The sequence below is a fragment of the Leguminivora glycinivorella genome, chromosome 24, assembly GCF_023078275.1.
Source record: "Leguminivora glycinivorella isolate SPB_JAAS2020 chromosome 24, LegGlyc_1.1, whole genome shotgun sequence".
In the NCBI taxonomy this organism is placed as follows: domain Eukaryota; kingdom Metazoa; phylum Arthropoda; class Insecta; order Lepidoptera; family Tortricidae; genus Leguminivora; species Leguminivora glycinivorella.
In genome coordinates, this window is record NC_062994.1 from 6285004 (window position 1) to 6308030 (window position 23027).

A 23027-nucleotide genomic window follows, 5' to 3' on the forward strand; every position below is an offset into this window, starting at 1 on the left:
TAACGACCAGCCGCTTTTTACGACACATTTTAAACAGAATCCGTCCGTCAAGTCCGGTTGCAACGACGAGCGACAACTTTTTTAGTTTTACTAGTAAATTGAGGAAACAAAGCTACTTCCACCCAAGCACGGCCCCCTGTCTTGCCTACAGCAAGTAGCAAGATTACATTGTGGCCACGTAACTTTTTGGAGTATTGCTTTTAAAATTTTAACAAAATGTTCGCCTCGGGTCTAATCTTATAAGCTAAATAGAACCCAATTTGTATTTTTCGATTGCGTATAAACTAGCTTTACTTACAAATGATGAGCAAGCACGCATACTAAAAAGGACTTTTCTAACTAAACAAGTCACAATAAAATAAGGTATTAATACTATGATGATAATAATACCCTGTAAATAAACCTATTGATTGAAATGTTTTAGTAATAGAGATGTAGATATTACTTTTAATTAAAAGAAATGAAATTCGTTTTGTACGACATCCGGTTACTACGACGTAATATCAGCGGTCCCTTGAGCGTCGTTGTAACCGGAGTCTACTGTATATTTCAAACTATATTTTTTAAAAGAAAGGTAAAATGGAGATCTTGGTTTTCTTACATCAATTGCTTGTATTACTAGGGGCTCTGGGAGGTGTAGACCTTCGCGACATGCCTAGAAAACGCAACTGACGAATCACATTCAAACCACACAAGCCTTTTTTAGCAATTTCCGCATTTACCAAATTTCCAAAAACTGGATAAAAATGATCTTCATCGTGCAAGTAATACCTGCTACGCTATCATCAACATCAGAATTCTTAAAGGTAATGGTAATTATTGCGTAGTACGGCCATTTACTAAAAATGTTCAAAACCGGTTAATAACCGGTTAACCGGTTTTGAAGGAAAAGTCTCGGTTATTAACCGGTTTTTTAAGTTAACCGGTTTTTGCATACCCTAGTACGATCACGCGGTAGCAAAATAAATTCCACCTTGGGCATTAACTAGCACCTGAATCCCTCACTACGCTCAGGATTCTATTATAAAATGGTTTACTTCGTTTGAAATCAAATGTACGCCCTCGCTTTAAATATGTAATTTTGCTCCCTTGTGATACAATCTACCCTATTTTCCATGGAGCTTCCTCCCCATCTTACGACTTTTCTGCCTATAATATGTAGACACAAAATACTACGAAAGAATCGTGTCCTCGAACCTTATTCAAACTACAAATATATCTCATTTAGGGACGACAAAAATAGCATTCAATTGAAACCGTGGAAAGGGGCACTACACAATTGGCCGGTTCAGCAACGCAGGGCAGGACAAATGAGTAGAGAAAACTCGAGTGCACGTACTGGCCGGATTATTATGTTCTATTTTTATCTATGGCAAGTAGTGATGTGCTGCGTTATCGACATAATCGGTTTTTTTTTTCAGGGATTGAAAAGTATGGCGTCTTTCAGAATCAAAATTAGCATAAGAAAATAATAAATTAATTTCAGCTGATTTTATATCGATACTCCACGACGAGCCAATGAGATGATGACAGAAACTACAGTTGTTTTAGGAAGGATTATTTGATAGGATGAATTTTCATTTAGTTATTTTGCGGCTTCATAACAAGTAAGTAATTTTGTATGAACTTTATACTTACCTATAAGAAAACAGTTAAAACATTTAAAAACTTTAGTAGGTTTTACAACCATCGAAGATTTTTAAAATGTATAAGCCGAATAACCTTTTTCTCTTCCTCTGCAAATAACGAAGAAATGTGTTTCTAAAAACAGAACTCCTACCAAGTTCAAAAATAGGTGTTTATTATTAGGACTAGAAGTGCAATCATGTAACACAACTGTTACATTGCAACAACACTTTGGATTACGGCCAAATGTAATTAGAAACACAGTACTTTCGTACTAATTAAGATTAATGCATTAAGGTTGACTGGTAGAGAATGCCATGTAGCATTAAGTTCGCCTTTTGTAACTGTATATTTTTACTGTGCAATAAAGTTTAAATAAATAAATAAATTAATTAAGAGACGTGTACTTTTATTGCGTGATTCGGTTTGAAAAGTTACTCGCGAAGTATCGCAATGCTATATAAATACAAATATTACATCAATGTCGCCATCAGAAATATCTGAGCAGCAGAGGCGCGCAAAAATATCTAAACACGCCTTATAGCCTCCGTGACAATAGCGTGTTCAGATATTTGTGAGGACTTTGACCGCTTCTTTATATCTGATGGCGACTGACCCGACTGTATATTAAGATCGGATAGTAAGATCCGGCAGATAGTAAAGATCCTGTGTAATGTTTTGATGGTACAAGTAGTGACATGAACTCGATAGGTAGTCTCGCTCGGTTGCTTCAGATATTCGAAGGGCAAACTGCCCAGAAATATGTCAATGCAACAAGGTTAGCTTGATCTTACTTTTAATAATTTATACGTTCTAGCTCCTTTGATAGAACTGTGGTGGATCGAGACAAGCATTTTAATTACATGTTCTTAAGCCACAATTGAACGTGACTTATCCATTATTTGGGAATATAAATAGTTTTTTTTTTATACTACGTTGGTGGCAAACAAACATACGGTCCGCCTGATGTAAAAGTAAAAGATTATTCTGCAAATTAGACGTTCAACTCAAAATGGTCACTGATTGAAGTAAATTTTTACAAGAATGCTGAATATCTTAGACGCCCTTTCGCGAAAATCGAAATTTCTTCATATTCTCTATCGCTCTAATATTGCAATCCTCCGGTAACGAACATTTTGATGCGATACAGATATGTTTTTAAACTTTTTAATACGAAAAAAGTGATGCGTTTGAAGTAGGTAAGCACTTTCCTGTCTACTTAGAAATAATTCCTAATATGTCTCAAACTATTACATATTTAGAGTAATCTAGCCAGAGTAATCTATTAAATAAGTGACATCGCATTTCTGGTTCGAATGATCGACTCGGCGATCAAGTGCAACTCCGCGTGACAGCGCCGCGCGTAACCGGCGCGTACGCAGCTAAAACTGCTTTATTTGGTAATGGACACGCATGTGACCGCTGCACTCGAGTGCGTACCATGCGGGTGGCTATATAAGGACTAACGACTTCCTTTTACGGTCAGTTTTATATCCATACTAATATTATAAATGGGAAAGTGTGTGTGTCTGTTTGTTTGTCCGTCTTTCACGGCAAAACGGAGTTACGAATTGACATGATTTTTTAAGCGGAGATAGTTGAAGGGATGAAGAGTGACATAGGCTACTTTTTGTCGCTTTCTAACGCGAGCGAAGCCGCGGGCAAAAGCTAGTATGTTTATATATGTGCTATGGAAGAGAAATAAAAACACAACGAAAAACTAACATACGATAATAATGTAGTAGTTGTAGTACATTTTTAGATAGTTTAAGTGACGATGAGAAATTTCAGACATTATTTATAATACAAATCATTGAAATGACATTATTTACGTGTTCTTAGGGTTCTGTAGTAAACTAGGAACCCTTATAGTTTCGCCATGTCTGTCTGTCTGTCTGTCTGTCTGTCCGTCCGTCCGTCCGTCCGCGGATAATCTCAGTGACCGTTAGCACTAGAAAGCTGAAATTTGGTACCAATATGTAATAATCACTCCGACAAAGTGGTAAAATAAAAAGTGGAAAAAAATGTTTTGTTAGGGTTTTGTAAAAAAAAAACAGTCCCCACTTTTTTTTCATTCCAATCCAAACGTGTGATATATTGTTAGATAGGTATTTAAAAATGAATAAGGGTTTACTAAAATCGTTTGAAATTGATAGGTTTAGTAGTTTTTGAGAAAAATACGAAAAACTACAGAACCCTACACTTGAGCGTCGCCCGACACGCTCTTGGCCGGTTTTATTAGTTATGATTTATAATCGATCAACCGCTAATTGTGCGATAAAAAGAGAATAGGTATTGTTTTGTCAGGCTTAATATTATTCGTTTAAGAAATTGTATAATATTAAATCAATGTGTGTATTGTGTGTGAGAAAACGGGACGACATCGACACTACAATGTTGCCACTTTTTTAATTTCTACTCTTTTTGGTAAGACTGTATGACTGAGTAGTCTGGAATGTTATTTAGAACTAATATTAGTGAACTAATATTAGATTAGTAAAATTAGGACCAGTTGCATCAACCACATTTGACATACACATCATAGTCACGCAGCAAAGGTCTATGGAACATCCCATACCATAAAATTTAACGAATGGTTTGGTGCAACCGACCCTTAATATTTAAAATGCCCTAATCTAAGTTATAAAACCTATGCCTGATTTTTTTTTTTACTTTTTACGGTGCTTGCCGGTTTTTTATCACATCACTACTTAAAAGTGCAAATACAGATAAGGCATGAAGCCCTTTATTTGAATTTGTTTGAAAGTAATTACAAACAAAAAAAATAGTATAGTATAGACAACAAAACAGAGTTTTAATAACTTACCTTGTGTCTTCTAAAATTATATTAGGCACACGAAACCGCTTCTAAATCCAAATAGCAACCAACTCAACTGTATGAGATAAATCGACACAGGCATTCTAAGAAATGCCCGTTGCACAATATCTTTTCTTTACCGATATTATGCTTGAAATAATTCCAAGAAACATTGAACTGAATGCAATCCAAAGAAATATAAACTAAACTAAGGCGTCATCCATATATTACGTCACAGTGTAAGGGGGAGGGGGGGGGGTCATACTAAATGTGACAATCCCTGTTAATGGGATACAAAAAAGCGTGACATAGGGGGGGGAGGGGTCCAAAAACCTGAAATTTGGTGTGACGTAATATGTGGATGATCCCTAAGTATGGACAAAAGATTCATGTTACAGTGAACTAGGAGTATAAAACACAGTTTATATGTCATAGGATTTATATCTCATGATGATTGCAATTGTGCATTGCGTGCTGCACGATTTTTGTCCTATTTGTAGAGGTCCTAGTTTTAATGATGGCAAGTGGGTGGTATGCATGGTATCATAAACACAAGTATAAGAATATCAGACTTATCTACCTACTCTATTTAGAATGTCTCGCAATAAACCTCCCGTTTTGTAAGCGTCAAAGTAAGACATAAACATAAAACACTAAAGCTAAAGCCATCGCGCGACCGCGGACGCGGATCTAGACAATCAATATACACTTAACCGTGCAAACTATCGGTCGTCGGTCGTGGACATGGCCTTGAGCACACGGACGTCCGATCGAAATCTGGCTCGTTGGATGTTTTGGTCAGCCGAAGCTACGTCCCGAAGACCGTGCACAGTGCACACTGATCGGTCGCGGTCGCGTGACCGCGGACGCCCGCGTAGTATGTTCCTAGCTTAAACCATGAGACTTTCATGAATGCAAATACATATTTATGTGTGTTTAGTAATCACACCTGATGGTAAGTGATGATGCGGTCTACAGTGGAGCACGCTTACCTATGAGATAACTATTTACTCTTGCTTTAAAGAGACCTGGATCTTTATATGAATAAACTGACAAAGCGGCTTTATAGCAATCGACAAAGTGGGACGTTTTCCCGTGCACACTCACATATATGTATACTGGCCTTAGCATCTCTTTCAGACGATTTATGGTGCAATGCCCGAGAGACATTGCTTTTGGTGGCTAATGAGACCTACGATCATACCTTGCCACATAGCTGACAAGGGAAGCTTGCAACCGATTGCGACGTTTCGCAAATACATATAAGCCCATGATAACCATGATTATTGAAATGAGATTTGAGAAAAGTTTTAGCAATTCTAAAACGTACGTACCATATTAAAAAAATGCATTCAGATTTAGCGAGTAGGTCCCTACGATGTGCGAGCGCTATCTATTCTCCTCTAATTCTGTTTTCAAACTAATCATTATATTCTGACGTAAATAAAACTTACAAAAATATCACATGTCTGACAGTCAATCAAGACAATCATGTCAAGATTTTAAACGATGCGCCATCCGCGTGACCACGGACAATTGTTACAATTTATTGGTCTAATTTTAGGGTGCCGCTAACGTACACATTGTTATTAATGAGGACAGTATGGCAAATCTGACATTATGACACCGACATGCGCAAATTGGGTAATGGCTCGCAAGTGGTAGTGATTTGCTGTTGTAAACCTGATCCTCACTTTTGTGAAATTGTTTTTTTTTTATATATTATTTCCAATATATTCATACTGTTCGAATTCTAATATAAAAATGTACTGCAAAAACTACATATCTGCAACCTGTAAAATCCACCTACGTACCTAAAAAAAGCTACACATGATTTACTTACCAAGCAGCAGAATAAATTTTAGTTAGCAACGAAAACACAAAATCGTTTTGACATTTCTTGAAGCCTCGATTTAAAAAAATATGTGGCTTATTTCATCACAGTGACACACTCGACACTGACATTTGGTGTCTATTTCTGCGTTAGTACTCAGCGGCAATATTTCTTTGTTGTGCAGGCAATGAACGGCGAAGTGCCACTGTGGTGAAACAGGCCGGCCTACCGTCACAATCGAAAAACGTTATTTGCCTCTCAAGAGACTAATAAAGATTTTCCGAATTTGTTTTTTTACGGTAGAGCCCCAGTTACAGAACTAAAAACTTACCACAGCTCAGGCGAGTACGGGGGTGAGGAGGTCACCAGAGACGGGGGCGGCATCAGCGCGTCGTTTGACAGCTGTCAACAATGAACATCGTATTTCAAAATTGCCCTTGTGTAAAACTCTGAAACACTGACATTGGCAAATTCACCCAGTGCAAATGAGGAGGCACACTGACATTTTATCTCGCCAGGCGGGGCCTGTGCAAGTGTCCAGGCATGTCACTGTCATTCATATGTGTGTGAGAGAAAAAACATATCATCTCGCTCTCACGTATGAAATTCTTTATCTGTACAATGGACTAATAGGGTGGCGCCATCTGTCATAATATTTTGAGTGTGCCTCCTCATTGGCAGGGAGTAAGTGCATTTTCACACTATCTGATCCGATATCGGATGTAGGATCGAAAGCCTGTACATTGAAGACGCCATCTTTGATTTTTGCCGTTGAAATCCATCCGATATCGGATCAGATAATGTGAAAACGCACTATAAGTGAAAGTAGGAAAAAAGAGTAAAAGTGAAAGTAGAAAAAAAATGCCCTTAAAGTTGAAACCAGCGCCGCGGATGGCCGAGGCATTGAGTGAGGGTTTTATTTTAGCATCTGTTTTTTTTTACATGTCTTCTGTTTTATTTGTACTTTGGTGTGGCGTTAAATAAATGTTATAAATACATTATATTTTAAATTATTTAATTTCTGATAAAAGACGTAACATTAAAAAAAATTCATCAGCGTTAGAAAAAACCGGTAAAATGTTTTAATGTCACATCACTAGCAACTGTCAAAAATGGGGTAAGGCCAGTCCAGACGGTATGATGAAGTCGACCGATTCGATCACAAAACAAAATTGGCGCCAATCTCCAATTTGATGACCAACTCAAGTTTATGATAAATACCAATAATAATGAGTTTTCCCTACAGTTGGAAGACCATACAGCAGTTGTTATTTTTTACGCATGATGTCGCATAGTCAAATTGTAGATAAAGCCCCAAGGTCAAATAAAGACTGAGAAATTTCAATGTTAGGTATGCAATAAAGCCTCCGCCACACATAAAGCGTTTTGATGGCGTAGCGTTAGCGGAGCGCAATGATAGCGGTGCGCCGGCCGAACGCTAGCGTTCCGCTCGCAATCCGCGCTCGTTAGTTCCCGCCGGCGTCCGCTGGGCGCAACACAAGCTCCAACGCTCCGCCTGCGCTCTCAAAACGCGCATGTGTGGCCGAGCTTTAAAAAGAATGAATAACAAAAAACTATAAGGCCGTTTTCACATTATCCGATCCGATATCGGATGTCGGAAGGATTTCAATGGAAAAAATCCAAGATGGCGCCTGTAATGTATGGGATATCGGTCCGACATCCGATATCGGATCGGATAATGTGAAAACGCACTAATATGAATGAAAGGCCAGTGTGGACGCTCGGAGCGTTCGGTTCGGCGGGGCGTGCAGGGGCTCGTCCACGTGCGCGCTATGCAGCGTCGACTCATCAGGACACTTGTATTGTATGAGCTTCAATTGTTTGATATGTACGCCGCCCGCTCCGCTGCACGCCCAATATAAGCGTGCACGAGGGCCGCACGGGTCTCTATTGGTTCCCATAAAGTCATAACTCATAATAAATAAAAAAATATTATAAGGACATTCTTACACAGATTGACTGAGGCCCACGGTAAGCTCAAGAAGATGAATAGAATAGAATAGAATAGAATAGCTTTATTTGCATAGAATAAGTATTACATGATTTATGTCTACAGATGTTATTTTGACAATTTGTTGCTTATTCTGCTATATGTATTTAAAAATACTAGCATGCAAAATTTTACAAAATACTTAATAACTATTTTTAATTAATTAACAATTTTGCTCCTGCATGTTTTCTTTGAGAAAATCATCGTGGCAATAATAATTTTTATCTAATAAATAACCAACAAGAACTTTTTTAAACTTATTTACATGTAACTCTTTCATGCTTTTCGGTAACTTGTTATACAATTTAATGCACATTGCAAAACACTGTCTGTGATATAATGAAGTTCTTGGAATACTGTCATGCACGAGGCGGCCTTCATTTCTCGTACCCCTCGGAAACACGGATTGAGCCGTCGTGAAAAGGTCCATATGATTTTTGACGAACATGCATGACTCTAAAATATATAAAGACGGAAGTGTAAGGATCTTTAGAGATTTGAACATTTCTCTACACGATTTAAATGGGCGTGAATTACAGATTGCTCGAATACATTTTTTTTGTGCAATAAATGCTCTATCCAAACTTGAACAGGCCCCCCAAAGTATAAGGCCGTACCTTAAATTGGAAGAGACATACCCGTGATAAGCAGCTAATGAGGCTTGTAAGCCAGATGTGCGTCTCAGTCTCCTCAAAACATAGACAAATCTGTTTGCTTTTGAGCACACATGTTCAATTTGTTCACTCCAGTCCAAATATTTATCTAGTTTTAAACCTAAGAACGATACACTATCCATTTCAGCTACGGTTTTATTTTTATAGTGTATATTTAGTTCTTGACTTTTGCCAAGTTCGGGTACTCAGACAACGGTATATATAATATATAAATACTTATATACATAGAAAACATCCATGACTCAGGAACAAATATCTGTGCTCATCACACAAATAAATGCCCTTACCGGGACTCGAACCCGGGACCGCAGCGTAGCAGGCAGGGTCACTACCGGCTGCGATAATGTATCGTTTGTTTATATTCTCGTTAGTCATAATTTGGTTTTTCTCAGCAACGCGTAACTTATCAGGATTGCCAACAAACAAGCCTAAACACATCATCCTCCTTGCGTTTTCCCGGCATTTGTCACAGCTCATGGGAGCCTGGAGTCCGCTTTGACAACTAATCCCAAAATTTGGCGTAGGCACTAGTTTTTTAAGAAAGCGACTGCCATCTGACCTTCCAACCCTAAGGGTAACTAGGCCTTATTGGAATTAGTCCGGTTTCCTCATGATGTTACAAACAACAAACAAGCCTAATCTAACTAATCTATAAATGACTTCAATGAAAACCCTGAGAAAATAACCATTTCAGAATGATAATCATTACATTATAAATAAATAAATAAATAAATAAATATAAATAAATATTGGGGGACACCTTACACAGATCAACTTAGTCCCAAACTAAGCAAAGCTTGTACTATGGGTGCTAAGCGACGATATACATACTTAAATAGATAACATACATACTTATTAGGGTGTTTCATTTTTCCAAAATTTTGATTTATCTTTGACTTCGCTTTTCTTCTTGTTTCTACACCTATACAGAGCCCATATACCAAAAATCAGAAAAATCGAACAATATTTAGAGGTCGCACACTGTGGCAACTTTTGTCTGAAGAAGTTAGTATGGGCGCAGGAAAGGCTAGAAACAAAACTTATATAACTTTTTGTAGTAGGTGGTTTAAAAGTGATTTTAATGAAAAGTTTTTATATTGAAGCAAGTTCTTTTAAAAAAATTACTAGTTGACGTGGCATTTAGTTTCTAGGCAAGGTTCCTTATGATATTTTTTTGGATGCTCGACTTCCTTCTAAGGAACAAGTTTTTTTGGTTTTTTTGTTCTGTTTTTGGCATGAAGCAGTGGTCTCTCGGCCCTCTCGGGGCACTGATAACAGGATAGGTGGATGATATCAAGCGGCACATTGGCTATCACCAGGTCCGCCATGGACCGGCTCGGCAAAATATGGAGAATCTTCATCACAAATGCGACTTGTCAGAGAGTATTTCCCGATTTTCCCATATTTCTTTACGGTGTTGAGACGTGGACTTCAAGGGAAAAGAAGATAGATTTCCTAGAAATGTGGTGCTGCAGAAGAAAGCTAAGAGTATCCTGGACAAGGTTCAGATGCGATGGACCAGCCAAGTCAAGGCTGCACTTAGTGGCCCACTCTACGAATGCGTAAGGAATGTCGATGCATTGTTAAGCTTGCTACCACCCCTAATGTGACGACCACAACCACTCTGCCAAGAGTGTGACGACAAAGAAGAAAACAAGATCGTTCTTTGACTTAAGTATATTGACCGGGATATAGACCCTACCTTTTTGATTTTTGTCTTCGAACTATTTAATGTCCAGGATGTTAGCGATTATTGTAGCCCTAACACCAGACTTGGTCGATAGTCTAACAATAGTCTATCATACCGCAAAGAAGATTAAGTATACCTATATATTTAATAATAAAAATTAACGCTCCAGTCAAAGATGAAGAGCAAAACGGTTCTCGCTGAAAGTCGTCGAACATCACATAAAATGCGTTACTACTTGCGAACAAAAGATAAGGTTGCGGCTAACACATGTAAATAAGCTAAATGATGATGATGACTTATTTTATCAAGAATGGATGTTACAACTGTTGTATTTTAAGTTTAATAAGTTTACTTTTACTTTCAAATAAGTTACAACTACTCTATTGTTTTATTTGAAAATAAAATTGAGTAACATTACTTATTAGCGACTTTTTTCAAACTGTTCATCCAGTGCGACCTCTAAACAATGTCCAAATCACTTGAAATTTGGTATATAGGCGTTTAAGATAAGCTAGAACCGAAAGCTGAGCGAAGTCAGAAAAAATATCACAATTTTATTTTTCCCATACAAACATGAAACACCCTAATACTTATATACATAGAAAACATCCATGACTCAGGAACAAATATATATCTGTGCTCATCACACAAAATAAATGTCCTTACCGGGATTCGAACCTGGGACCGCGGCTCAGCAGGCAGGGTCACTACCGACTGAGCTAGACCGGTCGTCAAACTCGACCATTGTCACAGGGACTCAATCATTGTCACAAGGATCCGGGGCTGCACACGATCAGCGATAAGATCAGCGCTGGAAATCACCAGCAACACGCTGAGATGAGGCCATTTCGTGGCACTTCATTCCTTTCTGTCTTGTTGTTATTATGTGTATTTTGTCTTACCTGTGTTCACGAATAAACGTCTATTCTATTCTATTATATTCACACTTACCGTGGTGAGCACAGTGGCTTCGCAGCCAGGTTGGTACTTCTCGAGATCTGAGCGCGGACGACGCATCACCTTCTCGCGGTCTTGCTTGTGCTTGCGATCGGCGCCTTTCAGTTTGAACACCTGTAGACAAAAATATGTATTTATTTAGCTAATACTTTTAAAGTATCAAGGAAAGGAATGAAGGGTGACAATAGACAAAGAGGATCGAGTATTAAAGAGAGTTACTGTCGAAGTAAAATGTGTAATCACAGTGCATAGACTGCCATCTCTTGACACAGGCTTAAAACTTTTGAACCTCAGTTTTGACAATTTGGTCCATATTATTAGCTCGATATGTGTTAAACGTGTCGAAGACCGGTCTGGCTCAGTTGGTAGTGAGCCTGCCTGCTGAGCCGCGGTCCTGGGTTCGAATCCTGGTAATGGCATTTATTTGTGTGATGAGCACAGATATTTGTTCCTGAGTCATGGATGTTTTCTATGTATATAAGTATGTATTTATCTATTTAAGTATGTATATCGTCGCTTAGCACTCATAGTACAAGCTTTGCTTAGTTTGGGGCTAAGTTGATCTGTGTAAGGTGTCCCCAATATTTATTTATTTATAAAATGTCAAATATTAATATTAGCGCCATCTAGCTGAGCGTACTCCAAAGGTGTAATGCCATCTAGGCCACCGTACCTTTTTCTGTATGGCACTGAGGTACGTTTTTTTCTTAGACTTTATCTGTCTATACGGAGTTATATGTGTCTTTGCAATAGAGTAAGAAGGTTATTAGACTGGATGCATTTCACAAGCTGTAATAACCAAGTAAAGTGCACAGATGTAGTGCGAAAAGATTTGCCTTCGTATTGTTACGGAAACGTACGAACGTGTCATGCTATTTCAGTCAGTCTCAGTACAAGATGTACTGACACTGCCTGAACTAGCATGACAAATACGAACGTTTCCGAAGGAAACCCTTTTCGCACTTCATCTGTACTGATATTGATTGAACTAGCATAACAAATACGAACGTTTCCGAAGGAAACCCTTTTCGCACTTCATCTGTACTGATATTGATTGAACTAGCATGACAAATACGAACGTTTCCGAAGGAAACCCTTTTCGCACTTCATCTGTACTGATATTGATTGAACTAGCATGACAAATATGAACGTTTCCGGAAAAATACGAAGGTAACTCTTATGGCACTGCATCTGTAAACCCCTTATTGATAAACTTTTACTAAAGTTATCATCATCCTCCTTGCGTTATCCCGGCATTCGCCGCGGCTCATGGGAGCCTGGGGTCCGCTTTGACGACAAATCCCAAGATTTGGCATAGGCACTAGTTTTACGAAAGCGACTGCCATCTGACCTTCCAACCCGAAGGGTAACTAGGCCTTATTGGAATTAGTCCGGTTTCCTCAAGATGTTTTCCTTCACCGTCAAGCGACTGGCAAATATCAAATTACATTTCGCACATAAGTTCCGTAAAACTCATTGGTACGAGCCGGGGTTCGAACCCGTGACCTCCGGATTGAAAGTCGCACTCTCTTACCGCTAGGCCACCAGCGCCTCCACTACTAAAGTTAATGAATAAGTAATTAATTTGTCCCTCCGACATATTGATATTATCGAAAGGGCTTGAATTATTATTGAATTGACGATTTTTGACGTGCCTTAAGTAACTGACTACGTTTTTAATGAATAAACACACAACAATACCTTGATTTGACAAGCAGCGGCGTGCAAGCGAGTGTTCTCATCGCTGGCGAGGTAAGTCTCCACTTGGATACGGAATGGCACCCCTTTCTCGCCGCCATGTTTCTTGGCGGTGAACTCCGTAGAGATGCAGTTCACCTGTGGGGAAAATAAACTGTATCAGGTATTTCAAATAAAGAAAAATATATGTTATTTTTGTACATTGTGCATCCATACTAATATTATAAATGGGAAAGTGTGTGTGTCTGTTTGTTTGTCCATCTTTCACGCCAAACGGAGCGACGAATTGACGTGATTTTTTAAGTGGAGATATTTGAAGGTGAGGAGAGTGACATAGGCTACTTTTCGTCTCTTTCTAACGCGAGCGAAGCCGCAGGCAAAAGCTAGTGTAGTTATAAAATACATGTAGGCCTGGCACAGGAATAGCACAAGATTATCTCGCAAAACATTGACTCACGGACTTGTTCTTACTGTATATACTCTGTCAACCAAGTCTGTCAGTAAATAAGAACAAAGAAAACTATATGCATCCTTTTCTTTAGGGTGCTAGAGAAAAGGATACCTATAGTTTTCGTAGTTCTTATTTACTGACAGACTTGTTTGACAGAATATAAATTGGCAACAAACAAGGTTAGTAATTGTATGTACTCCTAATTCCTTCAAAATGGGCGCTCTTTACCTAGTGAAGGATTGACTATGAATTAAACAACCAGTCACCAGCGATTGTTAATATACCTAGATGTCTAAAGAGCTCTCAAAAATGACCCCACGAATATTGTGCCACGTTAGGCGGGGCCTCAATATTGTGCCACGGAGTTTGTCAGTGCGCTAATGGCGGCCAGTCGGAACAGTTGTAGTACGGCATATTTAGAATATATGTTGATAAGAGTTTTGAATGATTCACGGTTATTTTCATTAGACTTATATTGACCGGGATATAGACCGTGATTACCTTTTTGATTTACCAGTGCGTTACCAGTGGTAACGCTGAAAGTGAACGCAGCCGACGCGCGCGAAGGAGGGTAGATCGCGCGCTGTCTATGCAACTTTAACATCCACCCGCCTTCGTCAGTTTTCCGTGATCATGATGCATGCAACTGCGTCGAAATATCGGGAGTTCGACAAAAATCAAAAAGGTAATCACGGTCTATATCCCGGTCAATATAAGTCTAATATATGTTGATATATGACTAAGAGACGCCACCGGCGACCGAAGAGCTGGCAGCTTCCTCGCTCAGCGTATTAGCTTGACGATCCAGCGAGGAAATGCTGCCAGCGTCTTCGGTACTATGCCACAGGGGCCGTTTTTAGATTTACTTTAGTTTAATTTTAGATTTATTTACTTTAATTTAATTTTTACTTTATTTTATTTTAAGTTTAATTTTAGATTTAATAGTTTAGTTTTATTGTAAGATAATTTTATGTCCTTAATGTTTTATTATAATATTTTAATAAATTATATTATTTCTTATGTATGAATATATGTTTACAAAAAGAATATGCCATACTATTGTCTTCGGTTACCGCGATAGTTACTCATGAAATAAAACTATGGAAACGGATTAAATCGGGATGTATTTTTTGCCTGTGTGGTGACGGGTTAAGAATTTCATCACCCCCTTTCTTCCCGTGGGTGTCGTAGAAGGCGACTATGGGATATGAGTTAAATTGTGGCGTAGGCGAAAGGCTGGCAACCTGTCACTGCAATGTCACAGTTTCGTTTTCTTTCAACCCCTTATTTGCCAGGAGTGGCACTGAAGCTTTAGTAGTTTCATGTGTTCTGCCTACCCCTTTATGGGATACAGGCGTGATTGTATGTATGTTGTATGTATGTATGTATTTATTTTAAATTCATTATACGCGATTTAATCCGTTTCCATAGTTTTATTTCATGAATATGCCATACTGTTTTGTAATATCATGTGCTAGTCGTTCCAACAAATACGGAAAAATATAATTATGGGATTAAGTTTCATGTGTAATTTGGCTGGGATCATAATTATTTCGTTTTATTTTGCACGAGCTATTTTTGTATGGGGATGATGTTATGCAATATTTTCAATAGCCATTGATATTTTAAAACTTTAATTTTTGTATAATTTTATTCGAAGCACCGTTTTGCTGTATAGTACTGAGGTACGTTTTTTTCTTAGACTTTATCTGTCTATACGGAGTTGTATATGTCTTTGGTAGTGTTAGTATCTTACCTTGATGTAGACTCCGACATCTTTGGTAGGGTCCCAATACACGTGTAGCGAGTTCAAGCAGGCAGGCTGCTGGGCGCGAGTCACTCCGTATGACAGGGGCACATCCAACTGAAACAAATATTCTTTTTCCCTCACTAGCTCGGAAACACGTGTTTTATCCTTTAATACCAGCGGGTAAAAACGCATTTTACCCACTAGTGGATAAAGTAGTTTGACCGTGAGTATAGTCAAATTTTCTGATGTAAAAATGATAAAAGTGGGCGAACCTAGTGATGACGATGATTTACCACCTGTGGAACTACTGGACGCCGTGATAAACGCGTTTTTTGCGTTGTACTTTCCTCGCTATAGTGAGGGGATAAGTTTTGTGTTATACAAGGGTGCAAAGTTGTATTTTAACGCCGAGTGTGGAATTGAAAATCGAGCAAGTGGAAGACTTCTATAGTTGGTTCGAGAATAGAATCCTGAATTTGCGAGTTTTTCAACACACGAGAAGTAAAATACATTTTCTCAAACATGCAATGAAATATTGTCTTTACGTTCCTTAAAATGGGCTGGGAAGTATCGCTTTTTGGGCGCAACAACTCGAGAGTCCTGTAAAGGGATTTCATATTATTTTTCAGGCCTAGGCCTGCAAAGTAACTTTTTTTAATAAAATATTGTCCTTTAGAGCATTTTTTTTTTATTTCATTGTATGTTTGAGAAAAGCACTATACATGCCTCGGCGTGAAAACGGATTCCCGGCCTCGTATCCCTATCCGGCCTCGCTCGCACGCTCGCTCGGCCGTATATACCCACTTGGCCGGAAATCCTCATTTTCCCGGCCTCTGATGTAATGTACTATTGCACCCGTGTGTGTGTAACACAAAACTTTTCCCCTCACTATAGCGAGGAATAAGAAATATAAATAGAAGAAATAACTAATTTCTGTTTAATCGAAACGGAAATCACACACTGTGTCCTCTAAATAAAAATTTTCATACTGAAAAGTCCGACTAATCCGTTAAACTTTAATTGAGTAGGCCGCTAGTGGTCGCTGGCGAGGTCGAAAATGGTCACGTTTTCTCTTTTGTAGTCTGCCTCTTTTGCACTCATGGGATGTTCATATACGAGACAACTTCTCTTTCGCACACTTCAACAGCTTTTAAGCGTAAGCGAAGGTTTGTAACTGATGTATAGAGTTACCACTAGGGATGTACCGACTACTCGCCGACTAGTCGGGAAAGCCGACTATCCGGCCACATTTGTAGTCGGCGACTATCCGGCCACATCGGCAAAAAGGGCCGATTAGTCGGCACTTCATTAGTGATAGAAAAACAGTACAAAATTAAATCACCAGCTGAAAATTATGGTTGTATTATGTAGCTATTCGTAATTCCTTTTTTTTTTGTCAAAATATTAAATATCTCAGAAATAAATTTCCTACCTAGGATTATCGACTTCATAGGCACGATCACTACCCACTAAGCCAAGCCGGTTGTTAAAAATGGAAAATGTATATAAATCATGAACCTTTGAACTAGTAAAAATCATGAAAAGCGCGAACGAAGGACCAAAAATGACATTTAAATGATAGTCGAAAATTATGTTTTGGCCGACTAGCCGACTAGTCTTCCGACTAATCGGCCACCCAAGCGCCGACTAGTCGGTAGTCGGCCTAGTCGGAAAAATCAATAGTCGGTAATCGGTACATCCCTAGTTGGACCATTTTTTTCAAAGTTGTCCACCCCACTTTTTTTTGGATTTGGAAATTTTTATGTATTTCCCACTCAGAATCGTGAGCTCTTTCAATTCTAATAGGAGAAAAAAAGTGTCCCAAGGTTTTTTTCCCATTCCGTTACCATTTTTTCATACATTTTGTATGACGGTAACGGAATGGAAGGTTCGAAAAAATGTATGGAAATCTTGGGACATTTATTTTCTCCTATCAGGATCGAAAGAGCTCGATTAATCGCGTAAAAAATACCCATGTTACAAAAAAAGTGGGGTGGACAACTTTGAAAAAAAATGGCCCAGTTACCACTCTTCCCTTACTGTTATTTCTCTATGTAATTGTTTAGTTGTGTTCTTACCTCGACAATGCGCTCGCCAGGTCGCTCCGCGTGCCATTGCGCGATCTGTTCGCGCTCCATATATTGCAGGCGGCGCTCGTGGAAGCAGATTTTGATCACGCTCTGTTGACAAAACGTAAAATTCATTATCCAATCAGTTTTTGGCAAAAAAAAACAGATTTTTGATACAAGTTTTGCTGACTGTACTTCTATTACCACAGACAACTCAAATTTAAACAAACAATAAGTCATCATAATATTTTATTGACATCCGATTTAGTAATAAAAAAAAAACATTTTTATCAAAAATCGGGATATGGGTTAAGGAGGGTCAAATATAACTATTGTCCCAGATTTGTAAGAACCTCTTTTTGACACATGACAGCGTCCACAATACGTAAACTCGCGCAACCTAATGAATTTTTAAATAAAATCCTGTAATAATATTTAAAAAAAATCAAGTACAAGCTTAAAAACAATATTTTTCTTACTTTAAACATAATCTAATACACGTTACATTTTTGCGGATCTTCGTTAGTGAGTATTTTACGATATTAATTTATCACGTAGGATTTACTTATTATGTCATTTATCATTCATTTTTATTTTTAAACTAGTGCTGTGGCAGTCTGTCATTTCGATTTAAATGACATTTCAGTAAGTTGATAGAAATCGTATATTTGTTTAAGCGCCTCCTTGTACATAGGGCCTAATCGATTCAAACAATTCGAAATTAATCGTTAGATTTGGCAAACGATACGTCTTAGCCACATCGCAACATACTTCAAAACAAATGTGTCAAAAATGTGAACTTACAAATCCGGGACAATACCAAGACGAGACAGGGGACCGATTTTTGAATTTCGAATGCACGAATTCACTATTCGAAAGTCAGGTAAACGACGTAATGCTATTTGTGCAAAAGGACGGCCAGTAGTTTTAAATCTAGTGTTATTGACCAATGGTTTTAGATTCTGTAGAATTTAAATAGTGGAGATATTTTTGAATGAAATTCACGAAATTGAATGGTCGACATTCAAAAATCGCCCCCTAAGGGGTTCTCATCTTAATGCAGTCCCTAGCTGAGACGTTGTACACAGTGAACCAACACTGACTTACCTTCAATATTTTCTTCTAGTGTCACAGATAGAGACCACAAAACTAAAGAAACTAGGAGAAGTTTCTTTAATTTTAGAACAAAACGGGACTTAATCGCGTAAACACTTACATTTACGTTTTGTTCTAAAATTATGAGTGCAAATCGTGTTAGTCTAAATCAATATGAAGTTTCTTTAGTTTGATTTCATAAATAAGGTTGTCCCTGGTTGTGGTTATGTTAGTATTTCCTTGTTCCGTTTGGTGGCGATAGATGTCGCCACCACGTGGTACACAGTGAACCGCTTACCTTCAATATCTTCCCTTTGTAGTGAGACAGGTCTCCCAACTTCTTCAGTTTGATTTCGTAAGGCTGTCCCTGGTTGAGGTAAGTGAGTGTCTCCTCGTTCTGTTTGGTGGCGATAGATGTCGCTGCCGCAAGCACGTATTGGAACCTGAGAATGAGGCACGAAATGAGAATGGTACACAGTTGATCACTTTTGATTTGAAGTGTATGGTCAATTAGTCAGTGAATGAGATACTTGTACACTTTACGTTAGACATATAGGGGCGACCAATACCTAAATCGACCGATATTACGATATTCGTTTTCTTTTAACCCTTTATTTGCCAAGAGTGGCCCTGAAGCTTTAGTAGTTTCATGTGCTCTGCCTACCCCTTTATGGGATACAGGCGTGATTGTATGTATGTATGTATGTATGTATTACGATATTAAAGTGTATCAAAGTTAGCCTATGGGCATTTTCAGAATTTGGGACCCCCCAATTAGCGTAACTTGTTAACAAAAATTAACTCACTGTCAGTTTTGTGACCACAATTAAGCATGAAATTTCAATAGAAATATTGTTTTTGTGTTAATTACATAAACTTTAGGCGATAATCTACATTCAGAATGTGAAAAAAAGTACATTTTTAGACAGATTTTATCCTTAATTGTCGTCACAAAACTAACAGCGAGTTAATTTTTGTTAATTGAGGGGACCCAAAATGAAAATGCCCCTATGCAACTTTGACATTCCGCCTTCGTCAGTTTTCCGTGATCATGATGCATGCAACTGCGTAGAAATATCGGGAGCTCGACAAAAATCAAAAAGGTAATCACGGTCTATACCCCTGTCAATATAAGTGTTATTACATTGTGCAACAAGGGGAGGAAGTTGATTATTACTAAGGGAGCGTTCAAGTATTACGTAACGCAACTTGGGGTGGGAGGGAGGGGGTCTCGTAAATCGTTACGATGCGTTACAGGGGCGGGAGGGGGTCTTTCTTACAACACGTTACGTAACATTGTTTCTAAAAAATTTGGGAATTAAAACTCCCAAACTGGCAACCCTTTTCATTTACATTACGGGGAATCCCGTGATTGTATTAGTCTGGTCGTCATTTTTAATTTGTTCTCGCAAGTTGGCAAACCTTTTAATTTATATTTCACGGGGAGTCCCTAGATAGCATTGTACGTCATTTAATGTTGTTTTCGTTGTCAGTATTCAGTACTTCGTTAGTGTTTATGCGTGAGTTCATAGTGTTCGTTTTTACGACTTTAGGATAAAATTGATCACATGAGTGTTACGTAACGTTTAGAGAAGGGTAGGGGGGGTACAGAAAAACGTTAAGGTGCGTTACAAGGGGCGAAGGGGGGTCAAAAATCTTCAAAAATTGCGTTACGTAATACTTGAACGCTCCCTAACGAGAGTAAGTTATATCGCGACGGCTTGCCGGAGCGATTTAAAGACTCGAGTTAGTAATATTCATACTCCCCGAGTTACACACAATGTTTTTCATCACACTCATAATGTAAAAAATATCTTATACTATTAAACGAGCAATTCTTGTATATTTATTTATTTATTTATTTATTTATTTATTTATTTATTTATATATACCGACGATCTCGGAAACCGCTCTAACGATTTCGCTGAAATTTGTTTTGTGGGGGTTTTCGGGGGTGAAAAATCGATCTAGCGTAGCCTTAGATCCCGGAAAACGCGAATTTTCGAGTTTTCTTGAGTTTTTCTTTCGCATTTGTAAACGTAAAATATGGTCCTTAATTTCGCCGCGCGCGCATCGATTCCGCGTAGCTCAGTCGCACGAGGTCGGTCTAATGTACGCAGATAGATCGTAGGTGTCAGGGTTTCGAATCCCGGCCAGAAATTAAGTTTTTGTTTTTTGTCTTTTTTTTTGTTTTTGTATTTATAAGAGTTTTTTTTTATCTAAAGACGTGATATATTAAAATAGAACCGAGCGAAGCTCGGTCGCCCAGATATTGTAAAGTAAATAGATAAGTACGGTACAAGAAATTTCATTATTCCCTTGGGAGAACGATTTTTCTATAACACACGCTCCGCCTGTGTGCAATAGCACATTTAAAGTGCGGGTGTGATGAAAAAATATAAATAAGGACACCTTCCCAAAAAGCATGATGCATAAATACATCTATAAACCATCAGTGTTTTCAAAAGGCCAAGCTAACGTTAGATATACATACCTCAGTAACGTAAATAATAGGTCTACCACTTAACTCAGAAGGCTGGTAACATAACCTAACCACAAAATTAAAATTTTGAAAAAACCCCCGACCGCGACATAGTAGACCGATTTTGAGGAATGGCTAAGAACACTCCCGACTAACTCAGCTTTCAGACAAAAAAAAACTAAATCTAAATCGGTTCATCCCCGAACGGATGAACCGATTTATAGCTAGCGATTTAGAGCTATAATGCCACAGACAGACACGTCAAACTGACAGACAGACAGACACGTCAAACTTATAACACCCCGTCGTTTTTGCGTCGGGGGTTAAAAATAGTACATTACGATACAAGTGTGAAATAAAGAGAGTTCGTAATTCGTGTCGATTTAAAACACTCCCTTCGGTCGTGTTTTAATTTATCGCCACTCGTTTCAATATATATGGTGTTTTATTTCCACACTAGTTCGCAATATTACCTACACTAGCTTTTTCCCGCGGCTTCGCTCGCGTTAGAAAGAGACAAAAAGTAGCCTATGTCACTCTCTATCCCTTCAACTATCTCCACTTGAAAAATCACGTCAATTCGTCGCTCCGTTTTGCCGTGAAAGACGGACAAACAAACAGACACACACACACTTTCCCATTTATAATATTAGTATGGATTACATTCAGGCGGCGTGGCGGAGACGTCCGTTCCGCGCCGCGAGACACGCGACGCCTGAGTGGGGATGGTCCCTTACAAAGTTACAAATGACAGTTATTTTCCGTTTTGATATTGATGTCGAATTACATATTTTTCGCACTTATAATGAACTATTTTGTGTGACCAACATTCTGAGTTAAGTCGCTGTGTGTGTGTGAGTGGGGTAATATGTAATGTTAATATACTTGGTTATGTAAGTGTGGGTCACGTCATAGCACCCGTCCCATTGGCTGCCTCGCCCGCAGCAATATTCCATACCCAGCCCGCTGGAATGCAAACACCGCCTTAGGATCAGTGGGTTAAGTTCTTTTTTAATGAATCGAGCGTGCGATGAGTTTGGATTTATTTTACCGGGCTTATACTCCCTTATTCATAAACGCACTAAAGTTATCAAGCCGAAACGTTCGCTAAAGTTATCAAGCCGATAAGTTCGTTTGTCCCTCTCTATCACAACAATAGGTCGGAAACTTCGGAAAGGGAAGGAACTTTATCAGATTAAAAAATTTAGTGAACGTTTATGAATAAGTTGGTGTATCTTTAGATATTTAAATAAATGTAAACAAAATCGGGTAAATGAAAACATTACACGACCAAATAAGAAGGTTAAAGACGGCCCGTTCAGTGACAGGCCCCCTTGTTAGGGTTCCGTATCAAAAAGGTACAACAGGAACCCTTATGGTGCGACTCTGTCCGTCTGTCTGTCCGTCTGTCACATTACTAAATATCTCGAGAACTACTAATGCTATCAACTTGAAATATGGAATAGTTGTGAACATTGTAAACTTCTACAAATAGAAAGTATTTTTTTTTAATTTATTAATTTTAATTGTATAAAATGGCCAAAATGAAAGGGGGCAAGCTGTAAATTCCAAGTTACTAGGTCAAGTGGGGTATCGTTAGAAAGAGCGCAAATTGAACGTAAATAAACTATTTTTTATAATTTTATTTGTTGAGGAAAAACAAAAGAATTGTAAGGAAAATGTGAAAAAAGATCCCCCCCCGATCTCCGAAGTTTACCAACGAAAAATTATGAAAAATTTTTAGGAAACATTAGCTTTATGCTAAATATTACAGGAAAAATATAATCGTGTTTGTATCTTGAAAACTTTTTTTTAAATCACAAAAAAGTCATTAGAGTTATATGAGAAACATGAGATTATTTTAACTAGGTA

At 38.3% G+C, this 23027-nt stretch overlaps 1 protein-coding gene across 10 annotated transcripts in view; it reads right to left on the reverse strand.

The window, feature by feature from the left end:
• Positions 1-23027, reverse strand: part of LOC125238836 (transcription factor CP2-like protein 1) — a 131156-nt gene that overhangs the window by 35533 nt on the left and 72596 nt on the right. For 9 of the 10 annotated variants that reach the window (XM_048146283.1, XM_048146286.1, XM_048146284.1 and 6 more), the window contains 7 exons: positions 22041-22121; positions 18972-19116; positions 17588-17689; positions 15516-15623; positions 13312-13446; positions 11605-11724; positions 6610-6680 (listed from right to left, as the gene is read on the reverse strand). In XM_048146283.1, the coding sequence (XP_048002240.1) occupies positions 6610-6680; positions 11605-11724; positions 13312-13446; positions 15516-15623; positions 17588-17689; positions 18972-19116; positions 22041-22121 (762 nt within the window). The remainder of the gene's footprint in view (positions 1-6609; positions 6681-11604; positions 11725-13311; positions 13447-15515; positions 15624-17587; positions 17690-18971; positions 19117-22040; positions 22122-23027) is intronic. The other variant, XM_048146292.1, reaches the window with a different exon arrangement.